Raw genomic sequence first — 23,632 nt, forward strand, 5'->3', positions numbered from 1 at the left:
CATCATCACAGAAAGGCAACTTGGGGCCTAAGGGGGTCATTTATTGATTCACTTCTCCAAATGTACAAAAAATTAGAAAACAAACCCTCCCCCTCCCCACCCACAAATATCAGCCAGTCCAGGGCATTCAAGGCCAGTGCAGTTAAGAGATGAGGGGGCAGGAAATTAAACAGAACAGCAGCAGCAGCTGGGTCCCCTCTGCTCAATGTGGCTTCACTTTCCAACAGCTTAGACTGCCCCACAGGGCCCCACCTCCAGGAGTGGCCATGGGCTCTTCTGCAGACAAGGGCGATGATGACACCAAGCCCCCCTCCCCGCTCACAGATCCTCCTTGGGTGCCTTCTTCTTCTTCTTGGGTTTTTCATCTTCCTGTAGAATGGGTGGGTAAGTGGCCTCCCGCTTCAGGTAGCTGACAAAGTCATTCACCTCACGCCCCCCCTGTCAAGAAGACACAAGTCAGGCAAAGTGCAGCAGTGCTCAAGGCATTAAGTTCCAATCACTAACACATACAGCACCCTCAACACATTCCACTTGATCATTTATGCCACTTGCCATATTTTAGGATTAATGGGCAAAAGCAAGAATGAAGAAGACTTCATTGCAACTGCTTATTATTACTCTAGGGCAGGGGTCAGCAACCTTTTTCAGCTGTGGGCCAGCCCATCGTCCCTCAGACCATGATGTGGGACGGACTATATTTTGAAAAAAATAAAATAAAAATGATCGAATTCCTATGCCCACAAATAACCCAGAGATGCATTTCCAAGAAAAGTACACATTCTACTCATGTAAAAACACCAGGCAGGCCCCACAAATAACCCAGAGATACATCTATATATAGAAAAATGTAAAAATCGTGAAAGTGCGTGTTCTACTTTTCTCCGTAACCGTTGACCGATCGTCTTGAAATTTTGACACAGCGATCCAGGCCACTCCCCGAGGGTTGTTAGAAACAAAAATCCCTCAAATCTCACACCTGGGCAGGTACTGCTTTTCCACAAAGTAAAACAGCACCCTCAAGTGGAATTCCTCCCACAGTACACCCCCTCCCTTCTTGTGAAATCTACACCACACCCACAAACCAAATAATGACATCATCAACCAAGCAACTGAAACCACCAATGTGGCCATTCTCAGACCCCTAGGCCCCTGCCAGGCCGCTAGGCCCCCACTAGGCCCGGGGGGGGGGGAGAGAGAGGGCGAGCGCCCGGATCGCAGGTCGCAGCACGGCCTTTGTTTTATGTAGGCCCCTGCCAGGCCGCCATGCCCCCACTAGGCCCGGGGGGGGGAGGGGAGAGAAGACAAGTGCATGGATTGCAGGATGCAGCACGGCCTTTGTTTTACGTAGGCCCCTGCCAGGCCCCCCACTAGGCCCGGGGGGGGGGGATAACCCACAGCAACACACTTGGGGGCATGGCAAGGGGTTTTTACTTTAAAATGTAGCAGCACTACCCCCCCAATCCCCCCCCAAATAACCACAAGACAAAAATAAACACCATCCTTCAAAACGTCATGAGATACGCCAGTCACCGGGGGGGGGGGGCAGAATAGATCATGGATCAGGACACGTGGGGGCAGTCACAGGGATTAGCCACAACAACGCACCACACCCACAAACCCCACCTCCACCACGAGATCCTGTAAAACAGGGGGACTCTGAGGCTCAGGGGGATCTGAAGGGGGCCTATTACCCTCCATTTGACAGACTAACACACAGCAACGCATGCAGGGCCAGCTAGTTTTAAATAAAAGGACACATTCTTTTTATATAAAAACATGCTGATTCCTAGACCGTCCATGGGCCGGATTGAGAAGGTGATTGGGCCGCATCCTTAGGTTGCCTACCCCTGCTCTAGTGAACCCGTTACAAGCATGAACTCACCTCATATTTCTTTGGACTTTGCTTGCTCCCCGCAGGCGAAAAATAAATTGTAGGGAAGCTGTCAACAAAGAAAGAAAGGAAAAAGGACCGCTCAGCAGAGCATTCAGTGGTATCTTGAATGACTGACCTGGAGGAAACATGCCTGGTATTTACATACACAAGCTTCCATACAGCAGCCATTCTTCAAGGTGGCATAGTGCAAGCATACAATGTAGATGTGGGTGGGGCGCAAAGGACTCCTCCTAAAAGGCCCAATACTGCAGCGTTTCTCAACCGCTGTTCCGCGGCACACTAGTGTGCCGTGAGACGCTGGCTGGTGTGCCGCGACGTGCCGCGACGAGAAGGGCGATTTGCATTGTCACGTGCCTGGCGGCCGCCAATATAAACTGCTGCCCCCCGCTGAAAAGCAATATTTCTCCTCCTCTTTCCCAAAGCTCAGTGCAAACGAGCCTGGCGGCCGCCAATACACAACACTGACCCACCGGACGGCTTGTGAAGCCTTATTACAGGAGATTGCAACCAACACAGCAATTGGCAAGTGTTTCTTACAGTCATAATTATAGTCAATATAGGGCGGCACAGAGTTAAATTTTTAAACTTTTTTAATGGTGGTGTGCCTCGTGATTTTTTTCACGGAACAAGTGTGCCGTGGCCCAAAAAAGGTTGAGAAACACTGCAATACTGCACCTGCAAGACAGCTACTCTGTCACTGACAGCAGAGGGCAGGCAAGAACCAGCCAGTGGCTACCAAGCATAATTCTCTTACCCTCGCACTTCGTAGGGAGAAGGCACATCATTGGCTGTAGCATCCATCTTGGCTATAATAATGTTGGGATCTTTGCCGAGCTGTTGAAAGATAACCCAGTCAGCAATTACACACTGGCAAAAGCAGTCAACTCATGATAGCAGAGCAGTGCCAGTCCCCTACGAGAACCTTGCTCAAATACACAGTATCAAGGCCCCTGCAGATAAGAACCCTTCTCTCTGGCCACCTATGAACAGGAACATCTATTAAGGGAGAGAGACACTCAGGCACTCGGATCCTCCTCCCTCCCCTTGGGCATACCTTCTCTCCAAGCTCCTTGTATTTGGGTTCCAGGTTCTTGCAGTGGCCACACCAAGGTGCATAGAACTCCACAAGCACATCCTTGCCCTCAGCATTCACGATTTCATCGAAGTTCTCAGCCACAACCACCTGGGGAGAGAACATGCAGGCTCAAAAGGGGAGGTTCCCAAGACACACTGTGCCTAATTTTAGTGTTATTAGAAGCTGAATAATATGCAGGAAGCTTCTCATTTTCCCAGCAGTTTACCTGACCTGCATCTATTTTGTTGTTACAAAACCATCAAAGCACAAAAACTCATTTTGGTCACCCTGGCCACACTTGTCCCAAGGAATGGATGGGGGAGTACAACCTAATAGCTTGTCAAAGGATACACTTCTGGTATCCTTCTAGACTGCTTGCATGGGCTGGAACTAGGTAGCATATCATACATGAGAGGATAGCCTCAAAAGATGGTCTGGTGTGTGTGGGGAGAGAGACCACCTCTGGCCTGCTCTGTGGCCTTCGTCTCTGGTTCTAAATAATATTTATGTGAAACTGATGAAAGAAGCCACCTGCGAGGTTTGGGGCTGTGGTATCAATATATAGATCACATCCAACTCTGCCAGATTCCCATCTATGAATTAAATTTCTGAATCCTATGAATTGAATTCCTGAATTCCAGGTGTTCAGTTTTGGTATGCATCAAGGATATATAAACTGAAACTTAATTCAGAGAAAACATAGCTAATTTAAGGTTTGCTTGTAGTTCAAATTTTTGGCTTGTTCAATCCAACTTGTAATTTAAATTGTATTTTTCATGTTTGTTGATGAAACTGCCCAGCAGCTATCAACATCAGCCCCTCTGGGGCTACAGCCTCAAGACATAGCTCAGAAAGAGCTGAAGTTAATAAATGTGCACATTAATCTTACTTAAACTGCATGTCACTTAGAATGAAGTGGAGAAATTTGTGGGCATTTTTGAATTTGATATGAGATGTTTTGGGGTATTGCACGTCAGTCATACCTTTAAGGCCACCTGCTGCAACATGACCCAAAATACAGCAGGGGAGTCCCCTTCTTGGTTATTCTTATTCTAGTTTCTTTTAATCTAGGCATAGGGAACCCTCCAGATGCCGTTGGCCTATTGCTGCCATAATCCCTTATCTTTGGGCAACGCTGGGTAGGGCTGATGGAACTCCATTATCATCTGAAAGGGCCTGAGGCTCCCACCACCCTTGAGGAGACAGCACAAACAGCAGCTCCCACCTTTACAGGCCCATCATTGTTCTCTGGGATGGGCTCAGATTTCAGGTATTTCTTCAGGTTTCCATCAAAATAATCCTGGAGGAATCTCTCCAGGGCCTTCCCATCACGGCTGCAAACCAAACAAAAGAATTGTTTCAACCAGTCCTTCCCCAACTTGTAATCCCACTTCTAAAGTCACTAGAAGAAATCCCACTTTCTGTCCCGGATTCCCTACTCCAGACCACCCCAGAAGCAGTGTGCACCCTTGCAGTATAAACAAATGCTCCACTTACGAGAATTCCTCCTGCATGACAAATTTCTCTCCCTTAGCTGTCCTGATGGCAACAAGAGGAACATCAGTGGTAGAGCCATCCAATCCAAACTCTGAGAGCTCATGACCAAAGGTCTTCCGACTAGCAACAGCAAAGTTGAGTTTGTGTCCAGCATCCAGGAAACTCCGGGCTACCTTCATCACTCTGCAGAAGCAATGACAAACTTTTTTTGTGATAGCCCAAGATAATCAGGAGTCACAGCACACCTGTCTTCTTCAAGGCATGCATGAAGGCAAGCAAATCATTTTAATTAATTAAGAGCCAATTTTGGAAATACCCTGGCTCAGGCAGAGGTGGCGATGTGTTCAGGTCAAAGCAGTCCCAAATTCTATAGCTAAAGGATCAAGTGTGCTTGGAGCAGGCTCAAAGAGCCACCAATGATTGGCCAAGGGCAGAAGTGTCACTGCCCAGTCTCATTCCGTAAGTTATTCACTGCTGATGGGGGACCTCCATAGCTTATATGTACTATTGTTGGCTTCTTGCCCCCACTCTTCCTAGGAGGGGGAGGTTTGCATGCTGGAACTGCTGCAGCCCTTCTGTTTGGGCTACAGAGCAGCCACAAGAGGCATGGCCTCTGGCACAGATGTAAGAGTCCACTGGATAAGACAAAGTGTACTGCTCTCAGTGGTCAACCAGATGCTTGTGCAGATGTTTTCAACCTTTTTGAGTCCACTGCTCCCTTGACCAACTATATTCTTTCTGTGACACCCCTGTGGGACTCAGGAGCCCAGTTATGTCACCCCTTGCCTGCAGAGCTGGCAGCCTCTCACTCTTTTCAAATACCCTCCCTCACAGAGTTTTTTCTCAGCCTCCTCTCCTCTCTCCTCTCCTTGGAGCTCTCTGGGCAGGTCTCTGAGCTGCCTCCCCTGCCCCACAGGGGCATAGGACTTGTCTGTTCATTCCCAACAGAAAGGGCTGGTGAACTGGCTGGCTAGGCTCCCTCACCTGCTTGCTTACTACGAGGCTGCCTGCAGAGCTTGTAGCCAAGGATGCTGCAACAAACAGACGCACAAGGGAGGCAGAGACGTGAAAGAGCATCCAAGGAGGGAGGGAGGCACCCCTGACCATCATTCAAGGCACCCCAGGGTGCCAAGGCACCCTGGCTGAAAACCACTGCCCCAGTGGGAAGCCAGCAAGCAGGACCCAATTGCAGCATCAGCAGTGATCTCCCCACCTATGATTCCCAGCAACTGGCAGGTCACATTGCCTATGACAGTGGGGGCAGAACATATCAGTAGCTTGCAGGTCTCTCCAGCCTCACTCATTTCACTTCCCCATGGGAATTCCTTGCTGTGTTCTCACCTGTTGCGCCAGTAGTTGGAGCCCTTGGGATTCTTTTCATAATCTACGTCATAATAAGCCACCAGCAGGTCCTTGCCTTGGATCAGCTCTTTGTTGTCTTCTGTCATGTGTGGGCAGATGCCAAAGCTAAAGAACAGAAGGAACCCCAAACTCACATTAGCATGTAGATCTCACACTGTGGACACAGACACACACTCTTGACTGGTAGGAGAGAAGCTGCCATGCACTTACATGTTCTCCTGAAGGAACTTCTTGATCTTGCCAGTTGTGATCTTGTCCTCTGTGTATCGCACAGTGTTGTCCTCAAACTTGTTTTCCAGGTGTGGGGGACGGAACAGGATAATGCCTCTGTGGAAAGTTGATCAGTGCAACTTGACAGTGAACCAAGCACACATCACCCTCAAACAGTCTGTGCTCTTGCTAGGGCTTGGCTTACTAACAGGACTCCCTTATTCTTTCAACATGGGCTTCCAGCCACATTTGCTAGCAGGTGTCTCAGCTGCTTAACCAATTCCCCAAGGAAAAGCTGAATGACAGTCAGCAAGCACCTCAAGCTCCGACTTGCCTGCTCTCTTCAGGTGGCAGGAAAAACAAACAGGAAGCAGCCCAGCAGGGACTTGAGTGTTGGAGGGGGGGGGACATTGCATAGGACTGTGGAAGGTACAACCACTATTTTACAAAGACAGTTGCTAGGAACATGGCTTGCCTATACTGGCAAGCCATTTCAGTGTTGCTCAAGCTCAGTCCAAAGAGAACCAGTGATCTATCCATCAGAAACAGCTTGCTATGCAAGTGGGGGGAATTCATTGTGGGGATCAACAGGAAGCCAGCCAGAGCTGTTATGCCCAGATGCATTTCTGAAGTGTGTGTCTTATATTCTTATATTTTGGTAGACCAATCAGGAGAATAGAGGCCCATGTGCTACTTACTCGCCATCTGGCTCATATTTCTTAACTAGATCCTCATCACTCGTGTGCCCAAAGCGGTAATGGTCTCTCAAGTTGCTTGCTGCTTTCATGTACTCTGAATGTGCATCACCAAACAACTCCTTGAAGAAGCCTGCAGGACATCATAAAAGACAAAGGACTCCATTTGAACATTTGAAAGAGGAGTAGCAGAAGCAGTTTAGCTATTCCATCTGGACACAAAAACAACTTGGATTGCCCAAACCAGTGAGCCATATGCAAGAACCTGCAAATTACATCCAATGAACCCAGTCACTGGATTCTAATATTTGAAGCTGGGAGTGGCTCAAATCAACACTGCAGAACGTTTTTATCTGAACATTTTTATTACTGAGATAGGTTAACGGGGTGCCACACTTAAAGACTGGAATAGAAGAAGCAACTCTGCACTACCAGTTCAAAACTGTGTGAGATCTTGTGCTAACACCTACAGTCTATGATGCCCAATTCCAGCAAGACTGGATAACCCCCTCTACCACTTAGCATGCGAAGGCTCAGGAAAAAAAATCTGATCACCTCCCCCACCCCAAACCCCCCCACTACTTACCCACCACAGCAGGATCCTTTTCACTGATGAATTTCTCAAAAGTATCAGAGCGGAGAGCAACTGAGGCTGGCCCAGCCTGTTTCTTCAGGTGGCTCACAATTCCATCTTGGGAGAGAAGTTTGGCATAGTTAGTGGCAGGCTGCATGTAGGGACTGCTTTGGGGACATCCAATGTCTTCAAAAACTGCACTATACAAGGCATTACACAAATATCCTTTAAATGAAGGCCTCAATCAGAAGAGCCCAACAGCTAGATCAGAACAAAGGCCCATATTGTCTAGCATCTTGTTCTTGCAGAGGCCAACCAAATGATGTTGGGAAGTCTACAAGCAGAACATGCATGCAATAATATGCATGCATGTGCCAGGCCTGCTGCAGACTATTAACCAGCTCCTCTAGCACTCACTGAGCCTGGCCTACAGCTCCTTACCAGCTGTTCTTGGACCATCATAGGTACCAGACTCTTCCCCGTTCCTGAAGATCTTGAGAGTTGGATAGCCACTCACTCCATACTTGTTGCAGGTGTTTGAGTTTGCTGTACAGTCAACCTTAAAGAGAATGTGAACAGGGTTTGCCATTTTCACAGTAAAGGATGTTAACATCTCTAAAGAAACAACCATCCAGTCTGCACATTGCCAACAGCATGGATGCATGCAAACGTCCTCATCCAAACATTCCCATCTAACACCACCAGAGGCTCTTCCTATACCTCCAGGGACTTTGATCAAAAGAACAGCAGACATAGATACAAAGCTTTTTATCCCACGTTACTCCCCACCACATTCACACAGGCATCAATGGAACTGACTCCCAACTCGACTATCAGTAGTCAACCAATTTAACTTATGGAAAGGTCCCTTTTCTGCATGAATTTCACATAGAAGCACATTGCAAAACTAACCTTCACAAGTGGAACTATTCCCTTTAGCCTGGTGGCAGCAGACTCATACTCAGGAGCAAGGCGTTTACAGTGTCCACACCTACAAGATTAAAAATTCAATGCATGGTTGGCATACAACTTTCTTTCATTAGCAAGGACTGTTGCTGGCCCAAAATAGCACCTGCATCTCAACAGGTCAGATAAAAATCAATGACTAAAACTGTGCAGGGTTTTGAATTTTAAATTTGTTTTAAAGAAGTCAATACTCTTGAATTAATAGGTCAGTGATGGCGAACCTATGACATGTGTGTCGGCACTGACACGCATAGCCATTTTTGGTGACACGCTGCCGCATGCCGAGACCTCACTTCTGGCCACTGGCGGAATGCCGCTGGCCCAACCCGAGCCCACCTCCCCAGCAGCAGACCCGTTGGAAGAAGGCCTGAGCCCAGAGTCCCACTGGGAAAGACCTCTGGGTTTTGCCTTATTTTTTCCATTTTAAAATATTTTTTTATTTTTTAAAAAAATTTTAATAATTTCCCCCCTCTCCTTTTTCCTTTTTTAAAGGGGAAACAATTATACATTTTTGCTATTTAAACTATAAATATCGTGAAATTATGGTTTTTTTCCTCTAAGTGACACACCACCTGAGTTATGCTCGGTTTTTTGGTGAATTTTGACACATCAAGCTCAAAAGGTTGCCCATCACTGAAATAGGTTAATGTGACATAATTTATATATAAGCACATTAGCCCATCCTTGTATTCAAGGACTAGTCTGGCACAGACCACCAGAATTTATTTATTTATTGTGATTAATATCCTGCCTTCCAGACGATGAATGCTTTTGAGGCATACTACAATTAACATCACTATCCATGGGGCAAGGGAGAAGAATAAGCAATATGGTAGAACACGAAAGTTACAAGGATCCTTCCCAGAAGGCAGCTGGTAGTTGATGGCCTTGTATCAGGGGCAAGCCAAGTTAGACAAAAGCAGGCTCTTGACCTCCTTTTTGTCTGCCTCTTTTGATTTCCTGAGATCCTTCCCTAATGGCAGTTGCGAGTTCAATGCAAGTGTGATGGGAGGGATGGATCAATGTCTCTCCTCTTTGCTCAACACAGAAATCAAGTGGGTTGCTAGACAACAGAAGTCTCCTCTTCCATACACCCAGCATAGGCTTAGACCTGCAGCTTCCTATATCTGGCCAGCCTTCAGTGGGCTAGCGTTTAGCTGGCCTGTAATTTTGAGTGGTTTTCTCTACAGTGAATCATTGCCCCCACCAGATGCACATTCAAAAGGAGGATTTACTATATGAATACACAATTTGATCATTACTAAAATATGAATACTTGCATTAAACCTACAAAATGTAGGCATAAATATGGTTCCCAGATTCCCGTTTTGGCACTGACCAAACCTGCTTGTCTTCAGCAAAGTGTTGGCCTTGTGTACCAAGTCTCATACCATGGGACTTTATGCTAAACTGTCTATTGTTCTGTGGTGGGCTATGTTTTGCTTTTATTACAAGTATACACTATCCTGAGATTTATTTGAATCGAGGACCACTGAGACACTTAAAACAAAACTGCTCTAATCTGCCCAATAACCATTGGATTTTGCTTTGGCCTAACATTCATGGGGTCTTTTTGTGTTGTGGTGGGAAATAAGGCAAAGCTGTCCAAGGAGCTGGTCCTTAATTCTCACTTTTAGGCTGTGGTCCTGTACCCACCTACCTGAAAGAGAGTCTCACTGAACTCAGTGGAATTTACTCTGAGCTAACTTGTGCAGGATTGTTCTGTTAATCTGACATATTAGGGGTGCCAACTGTAAGAAAGACCCTTTATATGGGAACATTTTGAAGACATTCCCACAAGAAGAAAAACATGCAAAAAGAAAACAATGTACCGAAAGTGATGCAAGGTTTGGCTATATGAAGCAATGTAAATGGTACTCTTATTTAGCTGTAAATTAAAGTGGTTAGTGGACAGTTTTGCACCGTTGTTTAGGAACCATATGAAGCCAGTGGGCTGGGCACCATGAATCATACATCTTGCTTGGCAAGGGCATCCGGCTCCCGCAACAAGCACAAGCCAATAGTGGCCCCATCAACCCCATGAAGCGAACAGAGCGAGGAGGCTTCGCCATGCTCACAAGGGTAGCGCCCACGGTTGCTGGTCCATCAAGAGCCAACTAGCCACCGAAGGCTAGCAGGCGGCCAACCTTCTTCTGTTTCTGCCGATAAGACGCCCTGATGGCTGCCCCAACTTCTCCGCAAAGGTAGCGGGCACTTCCCAGGGGAGCCACAGCCAATCCCTGGTAGTGACAGCCCCGCGGAACAGCCAACCGGGAGCAGCCACGGCAATAAGATCCCGCCCACCGCAGGCACTTGCCCCGCTGTAGCCTGGGGGCTGCAGTTTCAAAACCGGCTGCTGCACCAGCGCCGGAATCACCGCGGCTTTCCCCGCCCGACAAAGAGGCCGCTACCAACCCAAACCATCTGCCCTTCACGGCAGCCGGGCGAATCGCGGAGAGGCCTCCGCGAATATCGCTTCCGGAATGCGCAGAATTCACCCCCACAGGCCTGACAAGAGGTAGCGGCGAGAGGGAGATCGGCAGGCGGACTCCCTCCTTCCTTTCCTCCCTCGCTCTTCCCATTCTCGGCTCCGCGCCAGTTAAGGCAGCGGCAGCAACGAGGGGATCCACCGGCCTGCCGACCTCCCTCTCCCCGTCTGTCTGTGGACCTGTGGGAGGCGCGCGCACGAGAAACGTGCCGCTCCTCTTCCTGCGCGCGCAGAGCCGAAGCAGCGGGGGCCGCCCCGCCCCCCATGAACGCCCTGGCCCCGTTGCCCTCCCCGCCCGCCCTTCTCTTCCTCCGACCCACCATGGGGCGTAGAACTCGACGAGGGCGACGCTGCGGTCGGCCAGGCCGCTGTCGAAGTCCTCATCGCTGAGCTCGAGCACGTCCGAGGCACGTCCCGGCAGCGGCACAAGGGCGAGGAGCAGGGCGAGGAGAAGCGCCTCCATGAGGCCCAGCCGCCGGCGAACGAGAAAGAGGGAGAAAGGTGAGGAAGACGGAGAACGAGCCGGAGAAAGCGGCGGCTGAGGCGACTTTCGTTTTCTCTCGTTCTCGCCTCAGCGGAAAGCTAAAGAGGAGGCGGAAGTCCCGCCCCTCCAGGAGACGGGGCCGGATTTGCAGTGTGGCAGCTGCTCACTGGCCCACGCCGGCGGGAGGGCGGCCAATGAGGAGGAGAAATAGTGGCAGGAGGAGGCTGGGTGGCTCTACGCTCGTCGTCATAGCGATGCCGCGAGGGGCCGCCCTGGGCTCGCGCTCCAGAGCGGGCTTCGCGGGTTGGCCCGGCCTCCCGCCATTGCCTCCCTCGTCTCCCCCTCAAGAGCTGCGGCTGAGGGCTAGCTAGAGAGATGTCGGCGCCTTTTTCGAAAAGTGCCCCCTATTGTGAAGAGCTGGTCCCTCGGCGGAGCGGCTGAAGCCAAACTCTTGTAGCACCCTCGTTGCCCAACTGCAGCACAACAGCCCTGCAATGCTGACAGTGGGCCTTTCTCTCCGGCGCCTGCCGCCGCCACCCTCCCCACTTACTCTTGCATCTCCAAATAGGAAGGAACCTGGGATGCATTAAAGCAATTACTTTTTTAAAAAATGTTTTGAGCCAGTGGCCTAGCACTTCTCAGTCAAACCTACGCACACAAATTGCTGGGGAAAGCAGAGCGAGCTAGCTTCCAGCTGCCTTTTCTTTCTCCAAGATCAAAGCAGCTCGCTCATTTCCCTGACAGACCCCCCCCCCCTCAACCAGGAACTCTTGAGACCAACTGCATCTCTGTTTCCTTATGAGCTACTGATCCTAAACCCAGTAACTTGAATGCCATGCATCTAGGCACGTGGGAATTCTATGGGAAACAGACCTACTTCAGCAGTCAATTTAGGAGACATTGTTAGGAATAAAAGGGAAGCAGACAGAAAGAAAAAACAATATAATATGAACCTTGGTATTGTGGCTCTGAACTGAACCAACCCTACCCTATCCACTACATTCACTGTTCAAGTTCACTCACAAAAAATAAGCAAGACTGTCGTGTGTGGTCTAGTTGAGATTTGGTGAGTGATTGCCAAAGAAGTTGAGATTCCTGCATTGCTAGGATTTGGATTAGATGACCCTGAGGTCCCTTCCAATTCTACGATTCTAAGGAGCAGCTCAGCTTTTTTATCTCGTCTCCCCACCCTCTCTTTTTTACTATAATTTTTATTCATTTTCCATCAAACAATAATTCCAATTTACATCACCAATCTAATCTTTCCATGCTCCACTGAGCTTAAGACTTCCTTCCCCCCCTTCAACAAGCTTTCTATTACCAATCTATATGTCGCATTTATTTCTTAAACTGTAAAGTCCATATCGTAGGAATTATTTCAGTCTTGCTAGTGTCTTCAAACTTTTACAATGATTATTAATATAGTCAATAAATTTACTCCAGTCTCTCTGGAATTATATGTCCTGGTTCCTGACTCTGCAAGTCAATTTTGTCAGTTCTGCATAGTCCATCAATTTCGTCTGCCACTCCACAAACATTGGTACAGTATTTCTTGTGATTTCCACTTTTGGCCTAATAAAGTTCTTGCCGCAACTGTGGCATATAAAAACAGTCTTTGGTCTGCTTTCGCAATTTCTTCCCCCATCAACCCCAGCAGAAATGTTTCCAGTTTTTTAAGGGAAAGTATATTTAAGCATCTTTTTAAGTCATTATATAACATCTCCCAAAAGCATCTTATTTTGTCACATGTCCACCACATATGATAAAAATCTCCATCTTTTTCTTTGCATTTCCAACACATTCTATTAGTCATCCTGTACACTTTAGCCAATTTTACCGGTGTCCAATACCATCTATACATCATTTTCATTACATTTTCTTTTAATGCCATGCACGCTGTAAATTTTAATTTTCATTCCACAGTTTTAACCACACATCATATTCAATATTATGCCCAAAGTACATTGCTCATTTTATCATAACCTCTTTTGTCTGTTCATCCATTGTATATCATTCCAGTAACAAATTGTAAATTTTTGATAACAGTTTACTTCTGCCTTCCAACAGCTCAATTTGAAATCTAGATTTTTTTATCCTCAAAACCAATTTTCTTCTCTCCCATAAAAACATCATTTAATTCATAAAGTCCGAGCAGGCTTTCTTCCTGGCAGACAATTAAAAGATAATGTAAGACGTATTGGGGATATAATAGAATATTTGGAGACCAGGAATGATAAGCAAGCAGTATTAATGTTTATAGATGCAGAAAAAGCTTTTGATAATATTTCTTGGCATTTCATGAAGAAAAGTTTGGAAAAGATGGGGATAGGAGGATCTTTCCTGAAAGGTATAGATGCAATATATTCTGAACAAAAGGCAAAATTGATTGTGAATAACGTTTTGACAGAAAATATTGATATAACTAAAGGTACTAGACAGGCGTGTCCGTTGTCACCATTATTATTCATCACGGTCCTGGAAGTATTAACCAATAATTTGAGAGAAGCTTCAGAAGTAAAAGATATAAAGATTAATCTCTTCCCTCTCATGGGAGGGGGAAAGCCCTGGGTCTTTGGTCAGGTATTAAGGACTCTTTTTGCATATGAAGGTGTTTGCAGGAGATATACAACTTTAAAACTTGGTGACACACAGCTCTTCAGATGAAGGCATAGCTGCCAAGTTTTCCCATTTCTCACGAGGAAGCCTATTCAGCATAAGGGAATTTCCCTTAAAAAAAGGGAGAACTTGGCAGCTATGGATGAAGGGTGGTATACAAATTTAATAATAACAATAAGCCTGTATTTCTATGCGTTTTCTTTCCTGACATGTAGAGATCCTGGCCTAGAGATGCAGCATCTTTTTTATGAAGGCGCTCATTTCATTTGACTGCACATGCCCTGTTACGCAATTCCTTTAGCTATGCTCAGCAATGCAACGTGTACATATTGGTTGAAGAGGAGGCAAACTTTTGGCTTAGAGGGGCTGCCCTCGCTGAAAAGGGATTATGTGTAGACACGGAATTGAGACGAACAAGAACTCCAGCTATATGCTAACACATCATTATGCAATTAGCCAATTGCAAGAACTCTAGCTATATGCTAACACATCATTATGCAATTAGCCAAACAAACACAAGTCTTAACTTGAGGGTCACTTGAACAGGACCACGTCAACCCATTGCATCACCACTAGAGACTAGCAACAGGCCTGGCCATCTCGTGACATGGTTGCACACATCTAGCAGAATCAAGCAGGGAAGAAGTGGTTTTCATGCTCAGCACAGCAGAGTGGTTTAAACCTCTCTCCCCAGCCCAGTGTTGTGATGGGGGATGCCCACTTCCTGAAGCTGTGATGTTACCAGCTGCTGTCATCTTTGTTGCAATGGGAAAGCACCTGGCCTTTTATTTGTTCATCAGACTGGACCCTGTATTTATGAGCAATGTTACCTGATGCCACCTTGGCTCGGTGGTCTACAGGCCAGTGGTCCTTCACCATCCCTGCCTTTTTCCGTATTTGCTATACAAACAGATTTTGATTCTGTAAATGGGAAACCCATTGCTCCCCAAGAAGTTCTGGCAGCTCTGACCTTCAGAAAGTTATTGCTAATATTTCATCGGAATCTCTTTTATTGTCACTTGTTTTGGGTCCCACCCTCCAGAGCAGCAGAAAACAAACTTGCTCCATCTTCCATGTAACCTTTCAGATATTAGAAGATGACTATCATATCACCTCTCAAGTTTCCTCTTCTCCAGGCTAAACATACCCAGCTTCCTCAACTATTCCTCATAAGGTTTGGTTTCCAGCCCCTTGATCATTTTGGTTGTCCTCCTCTGCACATGTTCCAGCTTGTCAATATGCTCCTTAAATTGTGGTGGCCAGAACTGAACACGGGACTCCAGGTGGGGTCTGACCAAGGCAGAATAGAACAGTACTATTACTTCCCTTGATCTAGACCAGGCATCCCCAAACTCGGCCCTCCAGATGTTTTGGGACTACAACTCCCATCATCCCTAGCTAACAGGGCCAGTGGTCAGGGATGATGGGAGTTGTAGTCCCAAAACATCTGGAGGGCCGAGTTTGGGGATTCCTGATCTAGACACTATTATTTCTGCTGATGCAGCCTAGCATTGCACTAGCTGGATCACACTGTTGACTCATGCTAAGGTTGTGGTCTACCAAGACTCCTCGCTCCCTTTCAAGCCAGATGTCCCTCATTCTATATCTTGTGCACCTGAATATTCCTTGCTAGGTGTAGAACTGTACATTTGTCCCTATTGAGATTTTATCTATTGTGCAGAGGATGGCAACCATGATGATCAAGGGTCTGGAAGCCAAGCCTAATGAGCAACATTTGAAGATGAGTAGTCTGGAAAAGAGGAGACTGTTAGGAGACACAATAGCCCTTTTCAAATATCCTATGGGCTGTCACATGGAAGATGGAGCAAGCTTGTTTTCTCCTGCTCTGGAGGAGATATTTTATTAATCGAATTTATATACCGCCCATTATATACCCATGAACAAATGGCTTCAGGTTACAAGAAAGGAAATTCTGACTAAACATCAGAAAGAACTTTCTGACAGTAAGCACTAATCAACAGTGGAATGGTGTCCCTCAGGAGGTTGTGTATTCTCCTCCTCTGGAGGTTTTTAAGCAGAGGTTGGATGGCCATCTGTCATGGATGCTTTAGTTGACATTCCTGTGTTGCAGGGGGTTGAACTAGATGACCCTTGGACTCCCTTCCAACTCTATGATTCTTTATTAGCCTCCCAAGTTTGATGTCAGATTTGATGAGCACCCCCTCTATTCCTTAATTCAAGTCATTTATACAGATATCGAACAACACTGGGCCCTGGAAAAAATCCTGTGGCACCCCATTGGTCACTTTTCAGGATGATGAGGAACTGTTGGTGAACATTCTTTTGGTCAGTCAACCAGCTACAAATCCACCCTAACAGTAACATTGTCTAACCCAGATTTCAACATTAATGTCTTGCTGTTTTAAAGTCCAAATTGGCAGTGGAATTTGTGGGGGTTTTTTTAAGTCTGGTAATAAAGCAAGTAAAATTACAGTACAATATACCCTCACTACCCGGCAAGGGAGTTCCAGGTTTGAAACCCCAGATATCACTCTTGTAATATGTATAAGCCACATAAAGTGCAGTCAGGTACACATGTAAGTTTGGCAACACCTTTAATAAGTGTACAGTTTTGCTGCGCCCACAGTTCAATCATCTGATGCTGACAGGAGCCCAACTCTGCCAAAAATCTATCAAGGCACAAATGGCTCCCTTTCCACTTCAAGGAAAGAGTCAGAGCTGAGCAAAACTCTCTGATCTCACCTAGTTTCATGAGGTGCTGCTTGCTATAAATGTTTCCTTTCAGGTATCAGCACCCTTTGCCTTTTTGGTTTCAGAAACAAATATAGCATCCTCTCCAACTAGTAACTGGTTGCAAACTCCCCCATGTTAGTTTAAAACATGTCAGAAGGAAAGCCTTTGGAGAAAGGCCACAGCCCAATGATGGAGCAGCTGCTTTGCATGCAGAAGGTCACAGGTTCAAACCACAGCAGCACCTTCAGCTAAAATGATCCAGTAGTGGACAATGAAAACAACCAATTTCTCTGGCAGAGACCCTCCTAAGAGTTGCAGCCAGCAAAAGTAAATGTGCCAAGCTATTTTTGGCAGCTGCCTATATATCTTCCCAGCAGGGGGCACTGCGGCCCTATCTGGTTTTGGGTCTCCGCACACACCCTACTCCAATTCCCCTTTCCTAGCTGTCTTCCCAATTGCTGTGGGGGACTGAAGGGGAAAGACTAAAGCAATTTCTTATCACCTGAGCAAAGAACAGAACTATGCTGTGACAGAACTGTCACAGGAATTTGGGTGAGGTGGAAAGAGCAAATAAGAGCCAGAAAGGCGTTAGTTCCAAATAGTTATAAAGTGGTCAGATCTTTAATAAAAACATTTGAAGGCACAGCCTATCAGTGTCCGCTTGGGAAGAAGGGGAAACGGGAGGAGAGAAGCCACCATCTCTTCATTCTAAAAAGCTGCCTCCTGTGAAGCCGAGCCTGCCAGCGTCCATCTCTGCAGGGAAGGGCATCTCACTCAGCTGCTGGCCCTCAGCCCAAGAAGCGCAGGCCAGCCATCCCTGAGAAACCCAGCAGCACAGCAAGGACTTTGAGCAGGCGCCTGGCAGGATCGTTCAGCTCCTGAGGCAAGATTTCCAGGAAGGTGATGTACATGAAGGTCCCGGCGGCCACGCCTTCCAGCACACTCCGGGTCATGGTGGGACTGCCGCCTGCATCAGGGTTCTGCATCACAGCCATGCCCAGCCCGACACCCAGAGGGGACATCAACGCAAAGGTGATGATGGAGGCTGCCAGCCAGCGCAGGGGGAGGCGGCTCTGGAGCAGCAGCAGGGCCAAGCTGGCAGCGATGATGGTCTTGTGGAGGAGAATGGCCACAGCCAGCTGGAGGACCTTTGATTCTGTGTCCTGCAGGCCCACCGCCAGGCCCTCAAACACTGAGTGGAAGGAGAGCGAGAGGGTCAGCACCAGGGAGCGGAAGGACGAGGGTGCTTTGGTGTCCCCCATGTGGCAGTGGGGGGTCCCCGCCTCCAAGCGCTGCTGCTGTTGCTGCTCAGCCAGGCTGCCTTCTTCGGAGTGTGAAGGAGAGGGGCAAGGCAAGAGGGGCAGGGAGGCCTCATCCCCCTGCCGCTCGCTACAGGCCAGGATGATGTGCTCTAGGACCAGGACCAACAGGAAGCCCAGCGCCAGGACCAGTTCGGGCACCGGGAAGTCCAGCTGTGGGGCAGGGAAGAAAAGGGAGGCACCATCAGGTTAGTAGAGAAACTGTTCCCCCGAGGCCCCGACTCCCACCTAAGGGCATCTCCCCTGGAGCCAGGAGGGCCAAACCACCAAAGGAGCTCCAGAGCCTCTGGGCTCCTGATAATTCTTCCCCAGGGCTGCAACAATCCCTATCTTGGGAATTAAACAGGTTTCAGTAAAAGGAAGGCTTGGCTATTGCTTTCAGAAGGTTACAGTGCAGCCCTGGTGTGCTTAATATGGAGGGAAGGTCAGCAGCCCATTTGAAGATCTCCTAACCTTTCCCACAGGGCAAAGGGCAAATCTGAAAGCAACTCAGGCCTTTGTCCAGTCAACATCTCCCGGCCTCTTCCCTCCTCCTCCGAGCACAGGAGCGTGTGAGTCAGCTCAGCCCCATCACATGCTGTCTCGCAAAAGCTGGGCGGGCAGGGCCAGCGGGACTCCGGCGTCCAGCAGCGCCAGCAAGATGTTCGCTGGAGCCCCCCTCCCCACTTTTTGTTCGGGGGCTGCAGCCCGTGATGCGTCTCCAACCCTCCGGGCCCGGTCACAGTGTCCTGATCCCCCGCCCTTCACCACTCGGTACCGGGGGGATCTGTTGGCTCAGGTCCTCGCGCAGGTCGGCCAGCGAGTCCGGCACGATGTCCAGCAGGCAAGCGGACAGGAAGACGCCACCGGCTGCGCAGCTCAGGACGCCCCGCCAGCGCGCAAAGAAGCCTGCAGAGGGAGAAAGAAAAGCGGGCGCTGAGAGGGAGAGGAGCCGGGCCGCGACCCCCTCCCAGCTCTGCCCTGCTCTCGCCCTCACTCACCGGTCCCGGCAGCTCCCCGGAGGCTGAGAAGGACGGCAGGCAGGAGGCCGCAGAGAAGCGGCAGTACCGCCAACCCCAGCAGGCAGCCCAGCTTCAGAACCTGCAGCGAGCCCATGGCGCAGCCTGGACCACGCGCCCCGCCCCGCCTGCGCCGAGGGGCATTTAAACCTTCGCGCCACGTGACGGGTACCGCCCATTGGAGGGCGCCGATTGGCCAGCTGCCGCCTCAGGGGCGGGGCTCGCGCCCACGTGCACCAGGGTAAGGCTGGGAGCGTGGCTGCGGGCTCACTTCTCAGCGGCTTTATCTCCACCCGAGGGGGAAATTATGACTGGGGAGGGAACCGCCCGTGGACTTTGACCCCGAGAGCAGAGGCTCTCCTCTGGCCCCTTGGCACCCGCTGGCCAGGACTATGGACAAGAGCAGTAGCTGCGGAGGAGGGCGGAGGCAAGGGGGCGTCATTTGGTTCTGTAGCCTCTGCTACTAGAGGCCCCCATGGAAGGGAGCCCGCAGGCAGGGCCAGAACAGCCCCCTCCCCTCCTGCCCTTGCTGGCCAGGCCATCTAAGAGCATAAGGAGAGCCTGGTGGATCAGACCCGTGGACCATCTAGTCAGCATTCATTCTGTCCTCACAGTGGCTGACTAGATTCCCCCAATGGGAAAACGGCAAGCAGGATCCTAGCACCCGAGCAAATCTCCCCTCCTGCAGTTTCCAGCAGTTTCTGCCTTCAGCTATGGAGGCAGAGTGTAGCGAGCCATCAATCACCGTGAGTTTATCTAATGTTCCTTGAAAGCCAGCCAAGTTGGTATCCATCACTGCCACTCCTATCGGAGTGAATTCCACAGCTGTGTGAAGAAGGACTTCCTTTGTCTTGAATCTTCCATGTGCTTCCTTGGGGGTTGGTGAGAGTTGCCTTGAGCTGAGTCAATTTGACCTTTAAGCCCAGCCTTGACTGCTGGCAAGGCCAAAGAGCCTCTTCCAGAGTGTGCAATGGACTGCAGCATGAGTCATGGAAGGCTCTCAGAAAATCTGACTGGGTGGGCTGTAGGGCCATTGGAAGCTTCAGTGCAAGGCGGTGGCGGTGTGGCCACGTGACTTTGGAACCCTCAGAAGTAGATGACGGCTGTTTGGCTATCTGTTCTGCTTGGGTGTGGACTCCATTTAGAGAAGGGAGTTCTTAATGCATCCTATGGCACTTCTTTTCCAGAAGAGAGGTCTGCCAGGCCTACTTTGTGGGAGCCTTTGTGGTGATGGTGAAAACTTCCCCTTTTGTACACTGGAATTTACTCTGTTGCATCTATTAGTTTTTAGACTTTAGACACAACCCTACTGACAGTTTGTGAACTACAGTGGTACCTCAGGTTACAAACACTTCAGGTTACAAATGCTTCAGGTAACAGACTTAGCTAACCCAGAAATAGTACCTCGGGTTAAGAACTTTGCTTCAGGATGAGAACAGAAATTGAGCGTCATCGCGGCAGCGGGAGGCCCCATTAGCTAAAGTGGTGCTTAAGAACAGTTTCATGTTAAGAACGGACCTCCGGAACGAATTAAGTTCTTAACCAGAGTTACCACTGTACAGCAAAGGCACCTCTGTGTTAGTGCAACTTAAGATACATCTCTACCGCTTCATACAGAGACAGGAAACTTGTGGCCCTGCAGATGTTGCTAGACTCCAGCTCCCATCACCCCTGATCATTGGACATTCTAGCTTGAGCTGTTGGGAGTTAAACTGGAGGGTCTCAGGTGTCCCAAACAAGCTATGCCACTACAATGCTACAGTGCAACTCTGCTGATACAAAATCCTATGCCACTTAAATCTCCATTCAGGTTTCCCACATCAAAGTAGGTGGCATATGTTAAAAGGCACCCGTTGAGCAGAGTGGTGTATCAGTCTGGAGTTGGAGTCAGAGATCCTTTCCTATTTGTGCAGCAGAGTAGCTGCCATCTTCAACCTCCTAGAGCTGCCCCTTCAGCTCCAAAGGGGAGCTTCTCAGCCACTGTGTGCTCCAAAGTCAAGGGCAGAGGAACACTGAAAATACATGTCAGACTTCCATTTCAAGAGAACAAGTTGTAAGTTCTGTTATGTACAAAGGAACTTCACAGGTTGTTGTTGTTGTTTAGTCGTTTAGTCGTGTCCGACTCTTCGTGACCCCATGGACCAGAGCACGCCAGGCACTCCTGTCTTGCACTGCCTCCCGCAGTTTGGTCAAACTCATGTTCGTAGCTTCGAGAACACTGTCCAACCATCTTGTCCTCTGTCGTCCCCTTCTCCTAGTGCCCTCAATCTTTCCCAACATCAGGGTCTTTTCCAAGGATTCTTCTCTTCTCATGAGGTGGCCAAAGTATTGGAGCCTCAGCTTCACGATCTGTCCTTCCAGGGAGCACTCAGGGCTGATTTCCTTAAGAATGGATAGGTTTGATCTTCTTGCAGTCCATGGGACTCTCAAGAGTCTCCTCCAGCACCATAATTCAAAAGCACCATAAGGTAGCACAGGTAGCACAACTTAAAACACACCAAAGGAATGTATTGAAATACTTCAAGGCATTTGCCCATGTACGTGCACAGAAAACAGTAGATTTATCTGGGAAGCAACACAAGGAAATCTGCACTGGTTGTTCTAATTCCTCATTATTGCATACTCATAGGATTATTTTCTAATCTTAGAAGGGGCATGACTGTCATGATCATGAAGGGACCCTGCACTTCTGAAATTGGCACCCCACACTGATTGAACACAACAGAAAGTAAACACAACTAAGTACTGGACCCACCTCTCCCCACTCCATGCCCAGGCCATCACAATAGACAAACTCTGCATCCAATCACAGGGCACCAACTGTGTTATATAACCCCCCCTCCAGCCCACTACTCAGAGGGCAGGGCATGTGGCAATCACCTGAGTCAGTTTTTAAGATCATCTGAAGAGACCTGCTGGCTGCTCTTTGAGGGGCATATTGCTGACACCATGGAAACAGGCTTTCTCCATGATAACCCCCACTGCCCAGGCAACTCGTGAGGTGGAGAATTGGAGACAGCAATGACCCTTAAATGCTTCTTAAAAACATGTATGTTTACTCGTTTTCCCAGATTCCAACTCTTCAAATTCTTTGCCTTGCACACTGATTGGTTTTGTAGAATACATATTTTTTTCCTGGGTTTTTAAGGACTCTCTTTGAATGCTGTAGTTTGTATTTTTATGGTTTTCAAATGTAAGCTGCTTAGATTTGTCCTACTAAGCAGTATACAATATTTATAACATAAATAATGGAGATGGGGTATTTTTTTTCCAGAAAGTGGCACACTTTACCCAAGGTGCTTGAGGGCATTGCTGATTTGGATTCCTGGCATTTGGAGCAGCTTCCTCTAAAGCTAGGCAGAGTAGAAAGGGTGGGCATGTCCTTAGGGGCATGGACATAACCAGGATTTATGTTGCGGGGGCAGGCTTCATTGGGGGGGGGGAGCGAATCTCAGTTAAGTATTTTTATTGATGTACTTAATTTAGGGGGCCATCTTACCCCTGCCCCCCTTGGTTATGCCCATGCTCAAGGGGTCTGGGACTTTCTACAGAGCTGAGCTGCCTTCCAAAGGGGATTCCCAAGGGGCTGGAACTAGCACTGGTCTCTGGGATGACTGGCCTTTGGCTGACTCTGAATCAGCACAGGGCCTTGGAGCTCAGGAGGCAGAAATTCCAGCTTCTTCCCCTTTCTCTAGATCACAGGCAACTTTGCCTGTCTCCCTCCTCCTCCTCCTCCTCCTCCTCCTCCTCCTCCTCCTCCTCCTCCTCAAGTGACAGGCCCCATACTGCTTGCATACCCAAGGCATCAATAATGGATCAAGCCCCCATTGTTCCCCTTGATGTGTCAGGATGGTGGGACCAGCCTCAGGTTACCAGGGAGGGAGAGAGAGGGCAGGGTAGCTGCACCTGGCAAGCTAAACAGGCACATTGGTTTCGTGGAGCTCCTTCTGTGTGATGTTTGGGCTTCCTGTGGGGCTTCTGTGCACCAGAAGGTTCGGGTCACCTCCCATAGACCACTAGAGACAGCAGAAGCCTGGGCTCACACTTGTGGGCATGAAGCATCCTATAGCTCTGATCTCGCAGCCTGGCACCCTTGAACCATCCCGATTCCCACTGTTACTTTCTGAGTTGATCAAAGAGAGTGCCCCAGTGGCCTCTAGGCCTCCTCTTCTTGAAGGACTCCATAGTTTGCCATAGCATGGAAGGGGGGCAGAGTGCTGCCCAAGAAGTAGAAAGAGATATCTGAGGAAGCAGATCCAGGGGCTGGGGCAGCTTGTATGCCAGAGCAGACAGACAGCATTCTGCCCTCTTATGGTGCAAGATGGTGCATCCCCTCTCCCCAATTCCACATGGAGTAGCTGATCAGGTTGGCCGACGGGTCTCATTCCCAGCCAGGCAATGGGATTGCAGAGCCTTCTTGTCTGCAGGGCAGCTTTGTGGATACAGGGCAGATGGCAGGGCTCCATCCCCCACAATGGGCAACTTCCCTCTAGGGTCTAAGGGTAGGGAGGCCTAGCTCCTTGCCAGCCTGTAGGGGTTTTGTTGCCCCCATGGCCGGACCCTGCATGTCAGGCTGGGCTCCTTTCCTTCCTGGATGTAACTAATGCTCTGGATGGCAGAAAGGGATCGGCTCTGCAGGACCAGCACCACATCTCCGGTGTCAGCTCCTGTTTCAAGCCTCTCGGAGCAGCCGCCTTTTCCCTGGGCCCAGCCGCTGTGCACATGGGATGGGTGCCAAC

General features: G+C 48.8%; 2 protein-coding genes across 2 annotated transcripts; both read right to left on the minus strand.

The window, feature by feature from the left end:
• Nucleotides 1-20: 20 nt before the first annotated feature.
• On the minus strand, nt 21-11,334 carry PDIA3 (protein disulfide isomerase family A member 3). Its single transcript, XM_035132156.3, has 13 exons — nt 11,082-11,334; nt 8,220-8,298; nt 7,749-7,866; nt 7,320-7,424; nt 6,737-6,866; nt 6,039-6,155; nt 5,808-5,933; nt 4,467-4,649; nt 4,195-4,303; nt 2,949-3,077; nt 2,649-2,728; nt 1,883-1,940; nt 21-438 (listed from the first exon to the last, which is right to left on the minus strand). Exons 1-13 carry the CDS (start codon nt 11,222-11,224, stop codon nt 319-321), a joined length of 1,497 nt encoding a protein of 498 aa, XP_034988047.1. The 5' UTR covers nt 11,225-11,334; the 3' UTR covers nt 21-318.
• Nucleotides 11,335-17,168: 5,834 nt separating this feature from the next.
• On the minus strand, nt 17,169-19,012 carry LOC118093016 (zinc transporter ZIP1-like). The gene is made up of 3 exons (XM_035131731.3): nt 18,876-19,012; nt 18,653-18,783; nt 17,169-18,048 (listed from the first exon to the last, which is right to left on the minus strand). The coding sequence occupies exons 1-3, from the start codon at nt 18,988-18,990 to the stop codon at nt 17,365-17,367; spliced, it is 930 nt and encodes a 309-aa protein (XP_034987622.1). The 5' UTR covers nt 18,991-19,012; the 3' UTR covers nt 17,169-17,364.
• Between the last annotated feature and the right edge of the window lie 4,620 nt (nt 19,013-23,632).

This window comes from Zootoca vivipara, chromosome 13, assembly GCF_965207765.1.
Source record: "Zootoca vivipara chromosome 13, rZooViv2.hap1.1, whole genome shotgun sequence".
Classification (NCBI taxonomy): Eukaryota; Metazoa; Chordata; class Lepidosauria; order Squamata; family Lacertidae; genus Zootoca; species Zootoca vivipara.